The sequence below is a fragment of the Rhinopithecus roxellana genome, chromosome 14 (assembly GCF_007565055.1).
Source record: "Rhinopithecus roxellana isolate Shanxi Qingling chromosome 14, ASM756505v1, whole genome shotgun sequence".
In the NCBI taxonomy this organism is placed as follows: Eukaryota; Metazoa; Chordata; class Mammalia; order Primates; family Cercopithecidae; genus Rhinopithecus; species Rhinopithecus roxellana.
The window spans coordinates 132,504,092-132,526,632 of record NC_044562.1 but is presented as its reverse complement, the minus strand read 5'-3'; the positions used below and the strand labels follow the sequence as shown (position 1 = coordinate 132,526,632).

Genomic DNA, 22,541 nt, shown 5'->3' with positions numbered 1-22,541 from the left:
GCTGCCATGTCCCCATTGCAGAGGTAGCCCCTCACTCAGGGCCTGCTGCCCTTCCTTTAAGCTGAGGCTGCATTTGGCCTGGGAAACAACCAGGAAGGCTAAACGGATGGACCCCGGACTCACATTCCAGTCTCCCAGAATAGTGGAAGCCCGGGAGAAGCCCTGCGGGGTGAGGGCACAGGGCAGGGCTGGTCTGATGGGTACGTTGGGGTCTGAGTGGGGAGCCTAGGGACTGGACAGGGCGGAGGGCGAGGACGCTGAGACAGGGCCATCGACAACCAGGAGGGGATGTGGGGAAAGGGAGGGAACATTCGTTAAAGCCAAACTGGCCAATCCGCTGCTCTGTGTGGCACTGCCCCACTCTGCGCCCGCCCTCAGGCACCTGCAGCATACAGAAGGGAGGGGTTTTTGGGAGAGGGGTGGGGGCCTGGGTAGGGTTATGAGAATCAGGTGTCAGGGGTCTGTCTACCCAGACCTCTGGGGCCACCCACCAAAATGGAAGCTGTGGACATAGCAGCCCTACCTCCAGTAACTTCATCACAGTGGGAAAGGCAGGCGTCTCCATCACCTCTGAGGCATCCAGGTTCTCGAAGACCGAAGCTAGAGAGAGAATCAGGAGTCCTGAGTGGGAAAGCAGCCTGGAGCGATGGAGCCAGGTCCCAACAGGCCCGGGCCCACGGTAGCCCCAGATCCACTCAGGAGAACAGCTGCCCCGGCGTGAGCCACAGCCTGTCCCAGGGTCCTCTCTTTTAGGGAGCCAACGGCCCCGTGACCATGGGTCATTCACACCTTAGCTGTTGGTGAACCTGGCAGACCACTTCCTCTTGAGGGGACCAGGGCCCTGTGTCGAAGGGAAGTTTGAAGAAAGGTGGGCCTATTTGGAGGGAGAAGTCTGACTTGGGAAACACAGCAGACACTGGCGCTGAAGAGATGAGCCATCAGGCCCCTCAATCCATGCTGCTGGGTGTAGAAACCCGAACATTTCATCACTCATTCAGTCACAGGAAGCAAAGCACTAATGGAGCTCCAGCTGTAAGCCAGGCCCTGCTCTACTGCAACCGTCCCCTGACTGGCCTCCCAGCTTCCGGTTCCTCCTCTTCAACCATTTCCAGCTTAGGACATGCCAGGCTGGTGGGGGATGGAAACTTTGGGTCTCTTTGTTTTTGCTTTTTTTCTTTTTTAAACTGAAAAAAATTGTGACATAAAATATACAGATAAAGAAGTGCATAAAACACAAAGCTGTGTTGTAAAGAATAAAGTCAGCACCATGGAACCACTGCTAAAGCCAAGTCTAGGCTCTGCCAGCACCCACAGCCCTCCGAGGTCCTCGCAGGCTGAGACTGTGTCCCTCTCCTCCGGAGGCAAGCACCCTCCCAACTTCAACCTTTCTAGCTTTTTATTTATCTTTTTATTCCCTACATAGAGTCCCTAAACAGCGTTTAATGTGCCTGCTTGTAAATGTTATGTTAGTGGGCCTGTTGTGGTGGTTCACGCCTGTAATCCCAGCACTCTGGGAGGCCAAGACAGGAGGATCACCTGAGGTCAGGAGTTCAAGACCAGCCTGACCAATATGGTGAAACCCCATCTCTACTAAAAATACAAAAATTAGCCAGGCTGTGGTGACGGGTCCCTGTAATCCCAGCTACTCAGGAGGCTGAGTTGAAAGAATCACTTGAACCCGGGAGGCGGAGGTTCCAGTGAGCTGAGGTCCCACCACTGCACTCCAGCCTGGACAACAAAGCAAGACCCTGTCTCAAAAACAAGCAAACAAACAAATGTTATGTTAGTGGATCTGTCTGCGTTCTCTTGTGCCTGCTTCACTTCCTCAGTGTCGTGTTTCTGATGCTGTCCCATGCCCCGGTGCCCACCGCTGGTTAGCACCCACCTTTCCCTGGCTGAAATGTACAGTCTGGCTGATAGATGACAGATCAGCCCAGCTGCAGCTCGCCTGGAGCCAGTGTTCTCACCTGGTGTGAGATGGTGGCCCAAGCTCTTGTTTTCTATACAGGACACCCCATTGCTCCAGAACAGATTCTGGAAAAGTCTTTCCCTTCCCATTGCTTTGTGAATGGTCTCTCCTTAATTCTAGAACCAGCCCTAATCTCTTCAAATATTGCCTGTGCCCCTTTCTCTCTCCTTTCCTTTAGGACTCCGATGAAAGGTGTGCTCCCTCTGCCCACAGCGTCCTCCCAGTCTCCACCTTCTCTCTGACATTTCCCGCCTTTGTTCTCTCCATGCCATACTCACAGTTTCTCTTGACTTTCCCTCCAGCTCACACATTTCCTCTCCTAGACAGGCACAGAATCCCTTAAACCATCCGTTGGGTTCTTCATTTTGGTTATCGTATTTTTTTATTTTAGAACAGAATTTCTATGTGGTTCGTTTACAAATCTGTAATGTCTTCAAAGTTTCTCATTTGCTGTCTAAATTTTCAAGCTTGGCTGCTCCTTTTCTTGAGCAAAGTAAGCAGAACTTCTCTAGTCTGTGTCTAATAATTCCAACTTTGAAACCTTTGTGGATCGATTTCTACTGTTTATTATTTCTGCCGGTTCTTGTTCATAGGATCTCATTTCCTTGTTCCTATCTCTTCCTGGCTTCATGCTGGATGTTGTGTTTGAAAAACTACCTGCAGGAATCATTTGTAATCTAACCTGCTGGTGTTTTCTTCCAGCGAGGACTGTCAGTAACTTCCGTTAGGTGCTTGGGGGTGTTCACGGGTCAGGACACCTTAATCCCCAGACCGCCCCATGCTCACAACCTGGTTTGCAAGTTCATGCATGGATTTGTTTACTCTGGCTTACCTGAACCTTAAGGGGGAAGCCCTTTGGGGTCCCAGCTAACAGTGGGGGATGATTGGCCACAGTCTCCACCTGTGGAGAACCTTAAGCTTTGACATTTTCCCCTTCACCTCACGAGGCCTCCAAAATCACAGCTGAATTTTTTAGATGTATTTTTCCAGGCCTTGGTTGGACCACAGGACCCTTCCTGTGAGAACCCCTAGAGATGCCTTCCTGCTCCTGTCCCCTGCCCCCTCCCTTCCCAAGGGTGCAGTTGGGGCAGAACCGGCATTACCCATGAACCCCACGTTCCCCAGGTGGAGAATGGCAGCCAGCAGCTTGCTGAGGTCCCAGCTCTCGGAGTCGGAGAAATGGAGGATCTTCATGGCCGAGCGGATGTGGGCATAGTCCTTGGCGTCGTTGAGCCTCTCACAGGAAGTGCAGTTCCCCTGCGGGACAGGGAGCCTCAGCTAATGGGGCCACCCCCTGCCCCACCGCCTCCATCCTGGGGCCAGGCAAGGCTGAGACACTTGCACTTCACAGGCACTGGGTGGACCGGGCAGGGTCCACGCTCAGAAACCACATACAATTCTTTTCAGAGGGAGAATCATGACACAGTAGCCACAGCATGATCGGGCCTTGCAGCCAGCACCAGCATCTGGCCACTGCGTGACCTTGGCCAACTCACACTTCTTCCTCTATTTGTCGTTCGTCCCTACTCAAGCCTGCCTTGTCTCTCTGGGGGACACTGTGGGTTTGTGCCTTTAAGAAACGCTTTCCAAGGCTCGCCATGGGCCAGGCCCTGTGCTGGGCATCCAGGGGAGCAGGCAGGGAGCCAGTGACCGTGCCATGGCCATTTGCCTGTTATAGGTGCCCAGACCACAGGGGCTGGGGCCAGCCTTATCAAGAGGTGGAGAAAGGCTTCCTGGAGGAGGTGCAAAGCTGGCCCCACTGACTCTGAGGAAGAGGGCAGTTTAGGTAGAGTATGATGGGAGCAAGGCCACGAGGTGGGGAGGTAGGGACAGGGCTGCAGGGAGGCTGGGGTGGGTGTTGAGAAGGGAGAGGTCGGCAGAGGGGCAGATCCTGGAGGGACTTGGAAACCACGCCGAGGAGTTTGGACTTCTACCCTACAGGTCACAGGGGTCACTGCAGCAGTGCCATCCAAAGCATGGTGCAAACCTTCCTACAGGAAGAGTGCCTTGGCTGCAGGGTGGGTGACAGATTAGAGGTCAAGATTGGTAAGGGGGGCCCATGAAGTCCAGGCAAGGGCTGGTGAAGGCATTGGAGCAGTGGACCCAGGAGAAAGGGTTGCATGGGAGAGATCCCAGAGGCAGAATGCTTCTGAGTCCACTCCGTGGTCAATAAACCAGGAGGTGCAGTTCCCCTGATGGCCAGGGCACCTCAGCTAATGAGCGATGGCTGTGGTGCTGCCCTGTCCTAGGTGGCAGGTGCAGCTGCGAGCACAAGAAGGGCTTTGCTTTCCTGGGGCTCGGGGCTTGCGTTTTAGGGGGCCTGCAAGGACAGACCATTGGAGTGAAATCAGGAACAGGAGGCATGTGGGCAACTCCCTGTGGCCCACTGGGCACCGGGAGCCTGTCATCCAGTGGGGACCAAAGGAAGATGAGGTCCAGCCTGGGGCATGGGGTACATGTGATGGGAAGCGGGAGACACGCAGACAAGGTGATTCCCAGCACAGAGGAGCTGGCGAGGAGAGGGAAAGAGAACCAGCCCTGCCTCAGGGGCCTGGCCAGCATTGGGCTTCTCTGCAGCTGTCACGGAGGGTGAAGCAGCACCAGCTCTTTTTCCTCCCTTCCATTGGCTACTGGGAGGCGGCAGGTGGGCAGCTCACCATGGTCAGGTAGTGGTACTCGGAGGGCGTGCCCAGGCTCAGCAGCTGCTTGTCTTCAACACTCATCCCCATGAGCATGCAGTAGAAGATATGGTAGTTTCGCTCCTCAGGGGCCTGGGAGGGAGAGAGGGCGTTCCAGACAGATCCGTGGGCCATTCCCCTGAGGCCTCAGGGCCTTAGACTGCCTCTGTCCAGCCCAGCCCTGGCCTCCGCTCCAAGTCTCTCAGCCAGGAGCAGCTCTGGCACTGACCCAGGTCCAGCCTGGCTTGGTTGCTGTCCCTATCCTGGGCCTCCGCAGCTGTCTCATCCCTGCCCTGAGAACTCCTCTCTGCCAGGCATTTCCCTGCATTTTGACTTCTCCTCGAAGCCCTGACACTGCTGTGTCCAAAGTTCCCAGGCCAGGAGTGATGGCACAGAGTCAGGGCTCTCTTATAGTCCCACAGTCTTCACAGGCACTTAGTGGCCCATGAGAGATCTGACAGCCACAGGGCTCCCTAGGCCTTCGGCATTTTTTTTTGTTTTTTTCCGAGAGAAAGTCTTGCCCTGTTACCCAAGCTAGAGTGCAGTGGTGCAATCTCAGCCCACTGCAGCCTCGAAATCCTGGATTCAAGCCATCCTCCCACCTCAGCCTACCAAGTAGCTAAGATCACAGGCACACACCACCACGCCCAGCTAAGTTTTGTATTTTTTGTAGGGATGGGGTTTTGCCATGTTGCCTAGGGTGCCTTCCATATTTTTTGAAACACTATTTATAAATGCATTCTCATAAAAATCAAACAATCTGAAGCATATACAATAGTGTTAAAAGATGGGAGTTTCATTTGGGCTGTAATCCCAGCAGTTTTGGGAGGCCAAGGCGGGAGGATTACTTGAGCTCAGGAGTTTGAGAGCAGCCTGGGCAATATAGTGAGACCTCATCTCTACATAAAATAAGAAAATTAGCTGGACATGGTGGCGAACACCTCTAGTCTCAGCTGCTCAAAAGGCTGAGATGGGAGGATCACATGAGCCCAGGAGACAGAGGCGGGGGTGAGCTGAGATTGTACCCCTGCACTCCAACCTGGGTGACAGAGTGAGACCCTGTCTCAAAAAACAAAAAGATGAGAGCTCCTTTCCACCCTGCCTTCCCCTTCCTTAAATCCCCTCCTCCCCACCCCAGAACCTAGACATTTTTTAAAAAACATTTACTTATAGCATATCTATAAATAGTTGTCTTCTCTTTCTTTCTTTCTTTCTTTCTTTCTTTCTTTCTTTCTTTCTTTCTTTCTTTCTTTCTTTCTTTCTTTCTTTCTTTTTTTCTTTCTTTCTTTCTCTTTCTTTCTTTTTTCTCTCTCTCTTTCTCTCTTTCTTTCTTTCTTTCCTTCTTTCTTTCTTTTTTACACAAAACATATTTATGGTTCTGCAACTTCCTTTTTTTTCACCTAAACATATCTCTTGGTGATCCTTCACATCAACGCAGACAGACCGCTTCCTCTGTAGTATAGATATGCCATAATTTTTAAATCTCTCTCTTTTCTTGGGCAGGGCTTGTTTCTCACCTGCTTTAGAAATTTCCTGCCCATTTTGGGGTACCATTTTGGGTGACAAGTTCTATGAATTCAGCAACCACTGTATCAAGAGGTAGGGGATTCTGGACAGGGCAGGGAGACTCTGCCATGTGCTGGCTCTGTGGCCCTGGACAAGGGACCTAACTTATCTGGACTCAGTTTTCTCATCTGTACAATAGGGATAAAGAGTCCTATCTCTCATGGTTGTAAAGGTCAAATGAGATAAAAGAGGAAAAGTATAGCACCAGGTTGGGGGGGGTCACTAAATGTGACCTTCCTTCTCAGCTTGCCACAGTGCTGAGGCATGTGTCCCTCTCACACAGTCACAGCCCCTCTGTTGGTGGCCTTCTCCCCTCTGGACCCCCTCTTTGTATGTGTGCTCATTTGCACACATGTATGTGTTAGGGGTTATGCCGTCATACGAGAGCACCTCCCCACACACACACACAGGTGCATTAATTCTTCTGTTGTGGGTGCCACGTGTTGGGATCCCTGCCATCGGGACTGGCTCCATGATCACCCAGTGTAAAAGGAAGCCAGGGGCCCTCTTGCTCAAAAGCTAGTAACAATTTCAAGGAGGCAATAGCAGAGCCTGAAACCAAGCAAGGGGCCCCCTGAGCACAGGGCCTGGTGTAACAACACAGGACACGTGCCTCTGTACTTCCTGGCCACGTGGCATTTGGGATACTGTCACCTGTGTCTTTCCGCCATGGCCCCTAACACATCTGAAGATACAGCCCACCTAACTAGCCTAGTCTCAGAATTAATTCTAGTAGAGATGAGGAATGGTAGGCACCAAAGAAAGAATAAATTTATATGAATGGAAAATTCAAAATGGAGAAAATTCTTTTTTTTTTTTTTTTGAGACAGAGTCTCGCTCTGTTGCCCAGGTGGGAGTGCAGTGGTGCAATCTCAGCTCACTGCAACTTTTGCCTCCTAGGCTCAAGCAGTTCTCATGGCTCAGCCTCCCAAGTAGCTGGGATTACAGGTGTGTGCCACTGCCTAGCTAATTTTTTTTTTTCGTATTTTTTTGTAGAGACAGGGTTTTGCCACGTTGGCCAGGCTGATCTCGAACTCCTGGCCTCAAGTAATCCACCTGCCTTGGCCTACCATAAGTGCTGGGATTAGAGGCATGTGCCACTGAGGCCCCGCTCAAAATGGAAAAATTTCTATCATTTGCTGTCCTGAAATACTGGGGAAGAGCCCTCATTATCCAGTGAGGCCTGTGGGTTCTGGGAGGGCCCCTGGGGAAGAGGGGAGGAGAGGTGAGAGTGGTGAAAGGGGGCCCCTCTTGGAAACCTCCCCCATTCCCTCAGCTCCCGACCTGGGCAGGTGGAGGCCTCACCTGCCGGCAGACCCGGGACTTCTCCAGGAGAAACTGCTCGATGCGTGCGCCCTCGATCACCCCGCTGGGGTTAAAATAGATGTCAATGTACTTCCCAAAGCGGCTTGAGTTGTCATTGCGGATTGTCTTGGCGTTTCCAAAGGCTGAAGGTAAGCAGGCGATGGCCATGATGACATCAGACAGCAGAAAATGTAATTTCAGTGGGATCATCTAAGAGGGCTTCTCAGAGGAGGTGGCCAAGCTCGAACTGAAGAATGTGCACGGCTGCACCAGACAGTGATGGCAGCCAAGTGCCCGCTAAGAGGAAGACAAAAACCTCGGGGAAAACCTCGGCGGTCAGAAAGCATGAAGTGCACTTGCAGACGCAGAATTTTTGTCGGAGTGTGGGATACAGGAGGAAAGCAGTGGAAGGTAGACAGAACTAGTTAGTAGGTAGGGCCAGGTGGCACAGAGCCTTAAATGCCAGTCTCAGAAGTTGGGCAATCATTCTGCAGTGATAAGGGAGGCAGTAAAGCTTCTGAGAGAGTGTGGGAGCAGATTCGCAGCTTAGAAAGATGGCTCAGGCTGCGGGGCTGAGGCTGATATGGAGAGGCCAAGCTGGCATGGGGAGTAGCAACAGTATGTCAAGGCCAGGACACACGGAGGCAGTCAGATCAGGACAAAGTGTTTTTTGTAAAGCTGTTTCTGCAAGCTCTTCTGATGTGATCCACAGTAAGGAAGATATTTTGCATTACATCCTAGTATATACACATGTCCACTTGCACACACAAAGTTAGAACAAAATACTCAGTCCTAGTTCTTATGAAGAGTGATGTGCTGGGGTGTTTCTATTCTATGATAATTTGATTTGTTCTAGAAGACTGATTTTATGGCCCATTAATGGTTAGGATGCAGTTTCAGAATACCAGCATCTAGCATAGTCCCATGAAACAGAGGAAGACGGTTCCTTGGGGAAGTAGGTTTAAGAAACACAGCACCCTGTCTCTCTTTCTCAAGGAATCTCAATGCATGGCAGAGCCTCTGAGAAGTGCCACAGTTATGAAACCTATTTAGCTTATTGAGCCCAGTGTGGCCATTGTGGGGGTGACTGGTCGGGTGTCTCTTCAAGAAAGAATCTGATGCAGGCAGTTTTTTCTTTTTTTGTGCTAACTGACAGGCCGATCTTAAAATGTACTATATATGGAAAGGTAAATGATCTAGAATAGCCAAGTTTGAAAAAGAAGAACAAAATTGGAGGGCACATGCTATCTGCTTGCACCAATTCCTATAAAGCTACAGAAATCAAGACACTGTAGCACTGGTGAAAGGATAGACAGAGAGAGGAATTGAAGGGAATAGAGAATCCAGGAACAGTCCCTTACACAGATGGTCAATTGATTTTAGACAGGGGTGCAAAGGTAAGTCGATAGAGAAAAAATAGTCTTTTTGACAAATAAGACTGGAACAATAGAGTATCTACATGCAAAACAAAAAAAAAAGAGAGAGAAAGAGAAAAAGAAAGGAAGGAAGGTGAAAAGAAGGTGAGAAAGAAAGAAGGAAGGAAAGACAGAAAAGTCTTTTTTTCTTTTATCTTTTGAGACAGTCTCACTCTGTCGCCCAGGCTGGAGTGCAGTGGTGCCATCTCGGCTCCCTGCAAACTTTGCCTCTGGGGTTCAAGCAATTCTCCTGCCGCAGCCCCCCGAGTAGCTGGGATTACAGGCGCACGCCACCATGCTCAGCTAATTTTTGTATTTTTAGTAGAGACGGGGTTTCCCCATGTTGGCCAGGCTGGTCTTGAACTCCTGAGCTCAAGCGATCTGACTGCCTCAGCCCCCCAAAGTTCTGGGATTACTGGCGTAAGCCATCACGCCCAGCCAAAAGTCTTTTTTTCTGTGCTGTGTACTTTGCACCACAGAAAAATATCAGATCACAAATGTAAATCATAAACTGGATCATCAACCTAAATATAAGATCTAAAACTGCAAAACATATAGGAAAAACATGGGAGAAAATCTCTGGGTTAAGCAAAGATTTCTTAGATACAACACAAAAAAAATGACCCATAGGAGAAAAAAGAGGACAAATTGAACTTTAAAAATTTAAAACTTCTGCCCTGCAAAAGACACTGTCTAGAGAATGAAAAGACAGGCCACAAACTCGGACACAATACAAGATGTAACACCTGTCTTAGAAAGGACTTGTATCCAGAACACATAAAGAACTCTTAAAACTCACTAGTGGCCAGGCACGGTGGCTCACGCCTGTAATCCCAGCACTTTGGGAGGCCGAGGCAGGCAGATCACCTGAGGTCGGGAGTTCAAGACCAGCCTGACTAACATGGAGAAACCCCGTCTCTACTAAAAATACAAAATTAGCCGGGCGTGGTGTCTCATGCCTATAATTCCAGCTACTCGGGAGGCTGAGGCAGGAGAATTGCTTGAACCCAGTAGGCGGAGGTTGCAGTGAGCCGAGATCGTGCTATTGTATTCCAGCCTGGGCAACAAGAGCGAAACTCTGTCTCAAAAAAACAGAAAACAAACAAGCAAAAATAACTCATTAGTAAGAAAATAGACCAATTAGGCCGGGCGTGGTGGCTCAAGCCTGTAATCCCAGCACTTTGGGAGGCCAAGGCGGGCGGATCACGAGGTCAGGAGATCGAGACCATCCTGGCTAACATGGTGAAACCCCGTCTCTACTAAAAAATACAAAAAACTAGCCGGGCGAGGTGGCGAGCGCCTGTAGTCCCAGCTAATCAGGAGGCTGAGGCAGGAGAATGGCGTGAACCCGGGAGGCGGAGCTTGCAGTGAGCTGAGATCCGGCCACTGCACTCCAGCCTGGGCGACAGAGCGAGACTCCGTCTCAAAAAAAAAAAAAAAAAGAAAATAGACCAATTAAAGAATATGAAAGAATAGGCAAAAGATCTGAACCGACACTTCACCCAAGCAGATATACAGAGGGGAGGTAAGCATGCGGAAAGACGCTAACATCCTTTGTCGTCAGGGCCATGGGAGTTACAAGCGTGCTCCACACATATCAGAGGGCAGACCATGTCCTTCACCGTGCCAGGTGCTGGTGGGGTCACAGGACAACCAGAATGTTCCTGCTCTGCTGGTGAGAGAGCAAAATGCTGCGACCACTTTGGAAAACATTTCGGAAGTTTCTGACAAAGTAAAATGGCCCACTTGCCTTTTGAGCCAACAGTTTCACTCCTGCATATTTATCCAAGGGAAAGACCTATGTGCACCCAAAAACCTGTATGTGAATGTTTATGCAGGTTTTCCTCCTAGTAGCTGAAAACGATAAACAACCCAGATGTCCTAAACCAGTGGAGAAGCTGTGGTACCTCCACGCAATGGAATTCTACTCAGTATTAAAAAGGAACGAATCACTGATGCAGGCAGCAACAAGGAAGAATCCCAAATAGCCAAGGTAACCAGACACAAAAGGCTACAAACCCTGTGATTTTACTTCTATGACATTCTGGAAAAGACAAAACTGTGAAGGGGGCCAGGGGAAAGACAAATCAGGTAGTTGCCAGGGAAGGGGTCGGGAAGACGGGGTGACTACGAATGGGCGTGAGGGAAGATCTGGGGGGTGATGGGAACATTCTACTTCACGATGATGATGGGAGCCATAGGCCTGTATGAGTTTGTGAAAACTCACGAAACTGTACATGAAAAAGGTGAATACTTACTAAGTGTAAAGCAAACTTCAATTCTAAAGAAACGAGAGAGACTGTGCTATCCAGCAGCTGACAGCCTTGGGGCCGAGGCCACCGGCTTCCGGGCAGCCCTGACAAGACTGAGGCCGGGGTCACCCGGGTGAAGGCAGGAGGCTTTTGAGGAGGAGTTTGCTCCAGAGCCCCCTGCTGGGTTGGCCAAGACTTAGATCTGCAACACAGCATGAGCCGCTCCCGACCCAAGCTGCTTCCTCTCCTTTTCCCTTTCCTAAGGGTCTGAGCAGCATCCATTTTTGAAAACTCATCCTGCCCACTCCTGCTTCCTCCCACCTTGTCTTCCACAGGTTTACCCCTCGATAAACCTGTTGCAGTCCTCACCCTAGCCCAGCACCTGCTTTCCAGTTCAGTTCCAGCAACTGAACACGCACATCTAGCATTTCCCAGATTGATTTGATCCCTTTTTAAAAAGAATACTCCTGGGCCGGGCGCGGTGGCTCAGGCCTGTAATCCCAGCACTTTGGGAGGCCGAGACGGGCGGATCACGAGGTCAGGAGATCGAGACCATCCTGGCTAACCCGGTGAAACCCCGTCTCTACTAAAACATACAAAAAACTAGCCGGGCGAGGTGGTGGGCGCCTGTAGTCCCAGCTACTCTGGAGGCTGAGACAGGAGAATGGCCTGAACCCGGGAGGCGGAGCTTGCAATGAGCCGAGATCCGGCCACCGCACTCCAGCCTCGGCGACAGAGCAAGACTCCGCCTCAAAGAAAAAAAAAAATACTCCTTACGATCCCGTGGAAAACACACCTGTTGAAAGTTTATTACGTACTCAGTCTTTCCCCTTTGTGCTGCCTGGCCCCCCTATCCCTACCATGCACCCAACCCTTGTGTTTTGTGTCCCAAGGGTCTGGAGGAGTCGCTGAAGGTTTGTGGCCTATCCTGTCCCTCCCCATGGATCCCACCTGGCAGGAAGGCTCTAGCGGGGCTGGGGGAGAAGGGCGGGTCCCAGAGTGATGCTTACCCTCCAGGATAGGATTGGCTTCCAGGACCTGCTGCTCAATCCACGAATGCTGGCCACTGACGGTGGCCATGAACTGCAGGATGAGCTTGGTGGTCTCCGTCTTGCCAGCCCCAGACTCGCCACTGCAAAAAGGGTGTGCAGGGACATGAGACCACACAACAACTATTGTTTCAACACCTCTCAACTCTCCTACAAACCTCAGTCCTGCTTTCTGAGGCCAGTCTGACAAGGATGGCCTCTCCCCTGCACATATCCCACTGCACTGAAGCCCTGAAGTCCCCTGTGGGCCTCAGGCTGCCTGTGTTGTACACACTGTTGTGTTTATCTTTTCCTCTCTGCTCAGCTGCAAGCTCCTTGGCACACTCGGATCTGATTCATTCCAGGGTCAGCACCACAGTGCCCAGGACATACCGAAGGCTGAGTGAGATGACTCAATGTCTTCCTAATGAACGCGTGGCACACAGGCCAGCAGCAGGCTCAGAATGCAGAGGCCCAGGTCACACAGGCTCTGTTGATCAGAATCTGCATTTTCACAGGATCCCCAGAGGATTCCTACACTTTAGAGTTTGCATAACAGACTCCCACAGTCCCATTATCCAGCTTCAACTCCTGGCCAATTTTGTTTCCCCTCCTGTACTATTTTTTTTTTTTTTTTTTGAGACGGAGTTTCACTCTGTCGTCCAGGCTGGAGTGCAGTGGCGTGATCTCAGCTCACCACAAACTCCACCTCCCGGGTTCCTGTCATTCTCCTGCCTCAGCCTCCTGATTAGCTGGGACTACAGGCGCCCGCCACCTCGCCCGGCTAGCTTTTTTGTATTTTTTAGTAGAGATGGGATTTCACTGTGTTAGCCAGGATGGTCTCGATCTCCTGACCTCATGATCTGCCCTGTCTCGGCCTCCCAAAGTGCTGGGATTACAGGCTTGAGCCACCGTGCCTGGCCCCCTCCTGTACTACTTTAAAGCAAATCCCAGATATTGCTTCATCTGAAAATATTACCTTTTTTTTTTTTTTTTTTTGAGATGGAGTCTCACTCTGTCACCCAGGCTGGAGTACAGTGGCAGTGATTTAGGCTCACTGCAACCTCCACCTCCTGGGCTCAAGTGATTCTCATGCCTTAGCTTCCCAAGTAGCTGGGATTACTGGTGCCTGCCATCATGCCCAGGTAATTTTTATATTTTTAGTAGAGATAAGGGTTTCACCATCTTTACCAGGCTGGTCTCAAACTCCTGACCTCAGCTGATCTGCCCTCTTTGGCCTCCCAAAGTGCTAGGATTACAGGCATAAGCCACCATGCTTGGCCTGAAAATATTGTCTTTTTTTTTTTCTTTATTTGAGACAGAGTCTTGCTGTTGTTGGCCTGGGCTGGAGTGCAATGGCACCATCTCGGCTAACTGAAACTTCTGCCCCCTCCAGTTCCAGCAATTCTCCTGCCTCAGCCTCCCAAGTAGCTGAGATTACAGGCGCTAGGCCACCCCGCCCAGGTAATTTTTATATTTTTAGTAGAGATGGGGTTTCACCATGTTGGCCAGGCTGGTCTTGAACTCCTGACCTCAGGTGATCCACCTGCCTCAGCCTCCCAAAGTGCTGGGATTACAGGCGTGAGCTACCGCACCCGGCCAAAATATTACCTTTTTAAAAAAGTTATGATCAAAATACCCACAATCACTATGCCAGCAAAGCAGAGTGAGATCAACAAACCTCCAGTGATAGCTGTGGACTCCCCTGAGTGCCTGTCAAGCGCCAGGCGTGTTTGTAAACAAGCTCATCAAACAACCTGCCATTGTAGAGATGCGGCTTAAGGGGACTTGCCCACAGCCCTGGGGGAGGAAAGGGCAGGAGGAGAATGCAATTTGACTCAAAGTGACAAGTGACGTTCTGCTCACTACAAGGAACCAAACGTCAGGGGGCTCTTTCCTCTCCTTGCTCACACTGGGCTAAGCCCTGCCAGCCTCCAGGGGGCGCCACCCTGTCAGCTCCTGGCCAGCCAGCCTGCGGCCCAGCTCTGCTGAGAGGCTTCTTGCCCTGCCTCCGGGGGCAGGTTGGGAGTTCCAGCTCTCTCCCAGGGCACCTGTCTGCTGTCTTCTCCAGAGCCCTGGGTTTGAATTCCCCACTTCACCGCTGTGTGCCACTGGAACAGGATCTCAGCCCCTCTGACTGTAGGTCTCTCCAGCAGTAAGATGGGGCCATATCAGGGGAATAAGAGCATCTCCTTCAGTGGGTTGCTGAGGACATGAAATGTGATCACCTGTGCCTTAGGACTTCATTCTGGTCTCTGTTCAACATCCCTCCTCAGAGAGGCCATGCCTGGCCTGCCCCCTACCTAACGCAGAGGCTGACATCACCCTTTCCTCTCCCCTGCCGTGTTTTACTTCAAAGCTGTTAGGACCTGCATAAAAACACACTTATTTGTTGCCTGTCTGTCTCCGCTTCTAGAATGTAAGCTCCCTGAAGAAGGGATTCTGGTCCCTTTTGTTAGCTGCTGCCTCCCCATGTTAGGACGGTGGGTGGCACACAGTTGGGGCATGACAAAACCTCAAATGATTGAGTGAAGGAAGGAATGAATGAATGACTCTACTGGAGCACCAAGCAAGGTGCTTGGGAGCCAAATTCCCACTCCACCTCCCATTCCCTTGAACACTCCTCCTCCCGACACCAGGAGGGTCTGTGGTCACTGGTAGAGAGGCCAGGCCAGACAGGGAGTCTCTGAAGCAGTCAGGACCTGGACTGGAGGGGACACTTTCCTTCTGGTCCCCTGGTGACCTGAGAGCTGCCCCCTGGAGCTGCTGCTCTTCTGTCCTCACCTGGGGCCTGCCCTGAGATTTTTTTGAGTGGGTCCTCAGCTGTTGAACTCCTGCATCTTCAAGTGCCTAACCTGGGTCCCGTATCTTTTTCTTTTTTTATTTTTACAGAGATAGGGTCTCACTACTGTTGTCCAGGCTGGTCTCAAATTTCCAGCCTCAAGGAATCCTCCTGCTTTGACCTCCCAAGTCACTGGGATTATAGGCATGAGCTACCATGCCCGACACCTGGGGCCCATTTCTAAAGGAACCCAGCCCAACTTCCTTCCTTGACTCAGTAAACCGTTACTAGAGGCTGGGCAGTCCAGTCCCTGGTGACACGATGAAAGCCTAGGTTCTGAAGGAAGGAAGCTTTGGAGGAACTGCTCGGGGTGCAGGGTAGCTGGGGCCGTTGTGTGCTGTGGAGAAGGGTGTGTGCCATGGAGTAGGAAGAGCTCCTGCCTTGCCCAACTTTGCAGGCATGCTGGTGGGGAGCAGTTCAGGGAGATGCCTGGAGGCAGTGCCTGACCTCTCTGCTCACCTGATGATGCAGCACTGGTCCCTCTTGTTCCTCTTCATGTTGAAGTAGCAGTTGTTGGCCGACGGCAAAGACATGCGGGGGCAGCTCCCCCATGTGGCGGCTGTAGTAGAGCTGTACCTGCTCCAGGGTGTAGAGCGGCAGCACCTGGAACGGGTTCACGGCCACCAGGATGGAACCTGTGTACGTCTGGGAAGGGAGCAGGTGGTCAGTGCCCTCTGCCCCTGGCAGAGATACTCGGCCTTGGCCCTGCCCTCAGGGAGTTATCAGGGCTGCTGACTTTGGTGGGGAAGTAGAGTCTGATTCTGGGCCAGGGAGATAAGACATTCGGCTGTGCAGGTCCCTCCTATGGGAAGACGAGATGTTCACCAGGAAGGTGAGCTCCCAGGGGACATATTTTCAGGAAGATCAAATGTTAGCTGTTTAGTACCTTGCCTGGTACTTAGAAGGGGCTCGATAAAAATGGACTAAGTATGAAATGGGTTTTCACATGCATCCCGCAGGGGCTTTCATATAGGCTGGTCAACAAGTGGCCCTCACGGACCCGAACCACAAATTTCTGTGTGCTCCTGGGACCTCCACCCTGGATCAGCTGCCCATCTGGAGCCCCCACTCGGCCCCACTGCCCCTCAGTGGGTGGGGCAGGCAGAGTCTGCACAATACGCCACACGACCATGGCATCCTCGTTTTCACTTTAGGAAAGGAGAGGACGTGCCCTCTGGCTTCAGGCTATGCCACCAGACGAGGAGTGCAGGCACAAGCCCTTTGGAAGCACAAGCTGCCTTCCTCTGAACAGCCCAGAAGAGCTGGTCAGAACCAAGCTAGCCACCCCTCCAACCAGAGAGGCCCAGGCAGGCAGTGGCTTCTGCAGGCCACACATACTTAGGCCGAGCTGGTGTTGGTTTGGAAATACCACCTCCCCTGGAAAAATCTGCATTGGAACCAGGATGAGAGCTTCAGGCTGGGGTGAACCTCCATCCAGGCCAGGTTTGCAGGGAGGGCCCACATCCACTCCCATGGCCCCCTCGTCTGGTGAATCAAGATCTTGGGATCCTGGCTGTCACGGGACTCACTCTTGGGAAGCCAGGAGCTCTCTGTCTGGTGACCCTGTCTCTACAACATGCTTGGGACGGAGAGGGCAGAGGACAATGGCCACCTGATGGCCATCTGCAGCCCTCACTAAGCACGAACTGTGCCAGGCACTGTGCTGTCACTCTATGCAGCGGCTTCCTCCCCTCCAGGGTGGGATTGCCCTGTTTGGGACTGGGCAGCAGAGATTGGGAAAAGTTAGGCACCTTGCCCACCTCCCCCAGTGAGGGCATGGGGGGGCAGTGCTCCCCGTGCATCATTTTCTTCTCCCTGTCCAGGAGGTCGGCACCTGTGAGGGGCTCCCCTGTGGACACAGGGCTGGGGAGACTCACGTAGATCTTGTGCTGCTGGTAGCGGATCAGGAGGTTGTGCACCATGGCCGCCTCGTTCAGGTCCCCCAAGCGGATCATGTCGTCCACGCCCTGGACTGAATTGGGGTGCATGGGGCTGAGGACACCAAAGTCCTCTGCTCGGATCCAGTGTTCCTGGAACAACGGGTACAGACTCCCCTGAGGGGTGGCCTCCATCCCCGTGGCCAGCCTGCCACACCCTCCCCTCCAAGTTCTCAGCAGCAAAGTGGCCTTCGGGGTCACAGATCAGCTGACCTGGGGTGGTGGCCAGCCTCTGGCCAGGGTCAGTCTATGACAAGGGTCAAGGGACTCCTGTGGCAGAATCAGGTCCATCTATGACTGGATCAGCATGGGTCTAGGGCCCAGGGTTAAGGCATAGCTGGGACTAGGGCTGAATTTCAGACCAGGGACAAAGGAGCTTATAGCCAGAAGTTAGATTTAGGGTCAGGTTGCAGCTGGGAGCCTTGCAGGTTGTTGGAATAAGAGTGTGCAAGTAAAAGTTTTTTTTTCTAAAAATAAACTACAGTGTTACACAAATAGAAGATATTGTTATTATTTTACTGACTTCCATCATCTGGATCTCACAGGCCACAGCCTAGAAACTTTTCTTTGGAGGCTAAGCCTGCAGCACCCAGCTGAGCGGAGAGGACAATCTGAGGAGCTAAGTGACCGGCTGGACACTCCATGGTAAGCCCTTCCCCGCTCACCACCCAGCTGGTCCTGACCCCTCTGGTGGACGAGCTGGTCACCCCTGGGCCACTCCAGGTTGCTGGCCTCTCACTTGTGCGTTTTGCCCCGTCCTGCCCCTCCACACACCTTCCTCACCCACCTTTCCCCCGTGCCAGGTTTCATTTTGCAAACCGGCTTTCTGCCCCTCTGGTCCTTCCAGAGCCCCTTTCCCACTTCTCCACTTCCTGCCCCCCTAATTCTCTTCATTTCCCCAGACTGCAACTCTTGAAACGTTCCCCAGGACACACAGGCCCTGTTCACCATGGCAGGACTCCACCGTGATCTGTCCTGCCACCCAGGTCCCCACTTGGCCTTGGAGCCCCTGGTGTCAGGGAGAGGCTCCACAGGATGGGGAGGGCTCTGGGGCCCTGGATGTGGGGGCAGGCCGGGGCCCAGAGGAAAGCCCCAGAACACTGACCTTGCCCTCGTCATCTTCAATCAAGACCTTGCCTGGCTTGGTCTCTTTGATGATGCCTCCAATGGCCACGCCAGTCTTGTGGGTGGAGGGAGGCTCCAGCCACACGTGGTCACCCTGGAGGGCAGACAGAAGACAGTGGTGTGATCCCCGCTTTCTCTGCCCCTCCCTGCTGGATCTTTGTCTTGTCTGGGACAGTAAGCTGACAGGAGCTCTGGTCTCACCACAGAACCTCTCATAATGAAAAAGAAACTTGGCAACTATTTAGGAAGGTGGCATGGCTGAGTGTTTAAAAGAGAAAGTGCTTCTCAAGCTTGATGGTAGCAAGAGTTTCATCCTCTCAGAAATCACCCGCAAGCAATAGGAGGATGAGAAACAGAAACAAACAGTAGAAGATACAGGAGGAAGTTGAAAAGGTGACCCCGGCTGTAGATTCCAGACAGAGAGGGCAAAGTTCAATTCTCCAAGGCAGCAGCCCATCCTGGCATGCAAAAGCAGCATGTCTTGCTGCAGCAGCAGGAGCAAGGGCACAAGGTGGCAGTTGGAGCTTGCCTGGCCTGTCTCGGTTCTAAGAAACAGACCATATTTGCAGGTCTGCCATACTTGCAGGAAGCAGTGTCTCTGTGGGGTGGGAAGAGAGAAGCCTTGCCCCGTGAAAAGCTCTGAGGTACCCAGATCTATTGGGTGGGAGAAGCAACGACTAAAAACTCACATGTGAGATTTCTGCTAGCCTGCACTGTGGCACTGACCCCGCACGAACCTCCTTCTAATCCAAGAAAGCTCACCCCATCTGAAGAGAAGTAATCCAAAAGGACACAGGTCTGTGTTTGGAGGTACTGAAACCCAAGAGGAGGAAAGGAGCAAATAACCCTTAGCAAAAGAGAAATAACTGCCACAGAGCAGTGGGAAGTTGTGACCGAGTATTTCACCATAATTTACAAAAACTGACCAAAGATTAGGTCAGAGGCAGAAAAGCCCAGGAATTAGATGGGGGAAAACTGAGAAAAAGGATGAGACATGAGTTGGCAGAGCTGAATGAAAAAATGGAGGAAATGAAAGAAATGCGCACCAGAATGAAAACAAAATTGGAAACCGCGGGAGAACATGCCCTGATTAGAAAAACATGGGAAGAATCATAAAAGACAGGAAGGAGAAAAGTCAGTAAAATGATATAGAATTTTTTTTAAAAATTAGAATTAGGGGCTGGGTGTCGTGGTTCACACCTGTAATCCCAGCACTTTGGGAGGCCAAGACAGGCCAGGAGTTTGAGAACAGCCTGGCCAACATGGAGAAACCCTGCCTCTACTAAAAAAATACAAAAATTGGCTGGGTGCGGTGGCTCACGCCTGTAATCCCAGCACTTTGGGAGGCCGAGGTGGGTGGATCACAAGGTCAGGAGTTCAAGACCAGCCTGGCCAACATAGTGAAACCCCGTCTCTACTAAAAATACAAAAATTAGCCAGGTGTGGTGGCACATGCCTGTAGTCCCAGCTACTCAGGAGGCTGAGGCAGGAGCATTGCTTGAACCTGGGAGGCAGAGCTTGCAATGAGCCAGGATCGCACCCCTGCACTCCAGCATGGGTGACAGTGCAAGACTCCCTCTCAAAAAAAAAAAAAGCTAGGCGTGGTGGTGGGCCCTTGTAATCCCAGCTAATCAGGAGGCTGACGCACGATATTGCTTGAATCTGGGAGGTGGAGGTTGCAGTGAGCTGTGATCGCATCACTGCACTCCAGCCTTGCTGACAGAGTGAGACTCTGTCAAAAAAGAATCCATAAATAAAAAATAAAATAAAATAAAATTAGAATTAGGAAGAAGATCGCTATAGAAGATGGGCAAAAATATAAATAAACCTCATTATATGGACTGAATTGTGTCCCTCCAGAATTCATATAGTGAAGCCCCAACTCCTGACATGATCACATTTGCAGATAAGGCCTTTGAGGAGGTAATTCAGGTTAAATAAGGTCCTAAGGGTGTGGTCCTAATCCAACAGGACTGGTGTCTATAAAAAAGGAAGAGGCACCAGAGTGAGATGCACGCACGCTCTCTCTCCCTGTCTCTCTCTCTCTCTCTGTTTTTCTCTCTCCCTTTCCTCACCCCACAGCACAGAAGAAAGGACATGTGAAGGGATAAAATGAAAAGACAGCCATTTACAACCCTAAGGCACTTGACCTTGGACTTCCAGCTTCCAGGACCGTGAGAACATAAATGTCTGTGGTTTAGGCCACCCAGGCTGTGACACCTTGTTATGGCAGTCCAAGCCCCGATGAAGTCAGGCAGACCTGCCTGGATTCTAATCCCTACTCTGTATTCCAGGAGTTATACGGCCTTGGGAAAGTCACTTCACAGCTCTGAACCTTAACTTCCTTATCTGTTGAAAGGGGCCTGCTTCACAGGGCTGCGGTGAAGATGGAATGCCCTATGGCAGGGAGCCCGAATAGTGTCCAGCACGGAGGGCACCACAGAGGACTCAACAACCGCATGGGCCTTCTGAAAGACTTATTCATTAAAGAGATGATCACTCTGCACTTTGGGAGGCCGAGGTGAGAGGGCAGATCACCTGAGGTCAGGAGTTCGAGACAAGCCTGGCCAACGTGGTGAAACCCTGTCTCTACTAAAAATACAAAATTAACCGGGGATGGTGGTGGGTGCCTGTAGTCCCAGCTACTCGGGAGGCTGAGGCAGGAGGATTGCTTGAACCTGGGAGGCCGAGGTTGCAGTGAGCCGAGAGATGACTCTCCTCTCAAAGACTTATAATCTCTGAAGACAGAGCGGGACTGCAATTGTCATTGTGAGTAATAGGGCCCTAAGAGGTGTTTTTCTAAACTCTGCTTGCAGTTAGTGGCATCCCCAGGGGGAGTTTGGCGTTGATGCATCCCACGGCATATTCCTTTGTGAAATGCTTGGCTTTGTCTTAAAACCACACCATGCTCCAAGGTGGAGCCACGCTCTCAGGTTTGCAACTTAGTCACCAGAAGCCTCACAACCTGGCGTTTGAGACCATGCGTGTCCTCTCTACAGCCTAAAACAGCCTAAGCTCTATTCTGTAATTGAAAACAAGAAGCCAATCTTGGCTGTCCATTCTGTGAGTCCGATGCTGCCAGGCTTAGTGGCAGCACCAGGGGCTCCTGCGTAGTGAAGGTCCTCCTCTCAGCAGTGTGCTCCAGCGGCCAGGAACGATGTCCTATGTGGCTTTGCACTCAGGAGGAGAATATTTGGGGCATTTTCTTATCAAAGAGCACTTTGCAACACTATCCTGCTCTCCTGGACTCTGCGGGGCCATGGGGCAAGGGTGGAAATGTGGAGGGCAGGGAAGGATGCACAAGCTGGTTTGGGGCCTCTGCTCTCTGGGTTCCCCAGCCTCTGAACTCTCCACCCTTTACGCGCCGTGGCAGGGCAGGGCAATTCCCCAGGGTCTATGTTGATTCAACAGTAAATGCAAAACTCCTCTGTTTTCTTCCTATGGAGGAGCCATCCCTTGGCCACCGGAACACAGGAATATTTGTTGAGTGAAGGAAGCACGATGCAGAGTCCAAAGTGGTGACTCAGACCTGGGTTTCAGTCCTACCCATGCCCACAGTTCCCCAGTTCCCTGTTTTCTGTGGGGGAGCTCACTGCAACTGCCACAATGAGACAACTGGGAAATCGCTTTGTTGGCTGGGCAAGGTGGCTCACACCCAGCACTTTGGGAGGCCACGGCTAGTGGATTGCTTTGAGCTCAGGAGTTCAAGACCAGCCTGGGCAACATGGTAAAACCCCGTCCCTACAAAAAATACAAAATTAGCTGGGTGTTGTGGCATGCACCTGTGGTCCCAGCTACTCGGTAGGCTGAGGTTGGAGGATCACTTGAACCTGGGAGGCAGAGGTTGCCGTGAGCTGAAATCACGCCACTGCACTCCAGCCTGGGTGACAGAGTGAGAATCTGTCTGGAAAAAAAAAGAAAAGTAAAGAAAAGAAATCCCTTTTGTCAAGACAAAGGGACACGTTAAGCCCTGCATGAAAGTGAGGGATAACTATACATAACTACATGTATTGCCCAAGCCAGTGGTTGACCAAACTTGTTTTCTTTAGATGCTAGAATCTGTCATGTTTCCTAAACTCACCTGTCTCTGGTATTTTCCTATAGGGTCTCATTGCCTTTCCTCTCTTTCCTTGGGAGCGATTCAACTTGGCCTTGAGTAACTTACACCAATAACCCCTGGAACAGATCATACAATTCTTACCAGCCTGAACCCTGACATCCTGAGTCAGCAGTTCCACACACCTGTATGGAGAGAGAAAGCAGAACGTCAGCTCCATGCATACCCCCGATTGGAGCCCCTGGAGCACAGGAGCTGGGCTTGTTCACCAACACTACCCTAAGGTCCCGGCATGGGACCCGGCTCAGAAACAATGCTGAATAAATGGATGAATGAGTCACAGTCCTAGCCCAAGTACAAGAGCTTC

General features: G+C 51.5%; 1 protein-coding gene across 1 annotated transcript in view; it reads right to left on the bottom strand.

Moving 5' to 3' along the window:
* MYO7B (myosin VIIB) overlaps nucleotides 1-22,336 on the bottom strand; it is a 78,660-nt gene extending 56,324 nt beyond the window's left edge. Inside the window, 10 exon segments of the mRNA XM_030916471.1 lie at nucleotides 524-600; nucleotides 3,073-3,226; nucleotides 4,627-4,740; nucleotides 7,519-7,661; nucleotides 12,196-12,317; nucleotides 15,515-15,573; nucleotides 15,575-15,700; nucleotides 16,933-17,085; nucleotides 18,098-18,211; nucleotides 22,319-22,336. Of these exon segments, the coding sequence (XP_030772331.1) occupies nucleotides 524-600; nucleotides 3,073-3,226; nucleotides 4,627-4,740; nucleotides 7,519-7,661; nucleotides 12,196-12,317; nucleotides 15,515-15,573; nucleotides 15,575-15,700; nucleotides 16,933-17,085; nucleotides 18,098-18,211; nucleotides 22,319-22,336 (1,080 nt within the window).
* Between the last annotated feature and the right edge of the window lie 205 nt (nucleotides 22,337-22,541).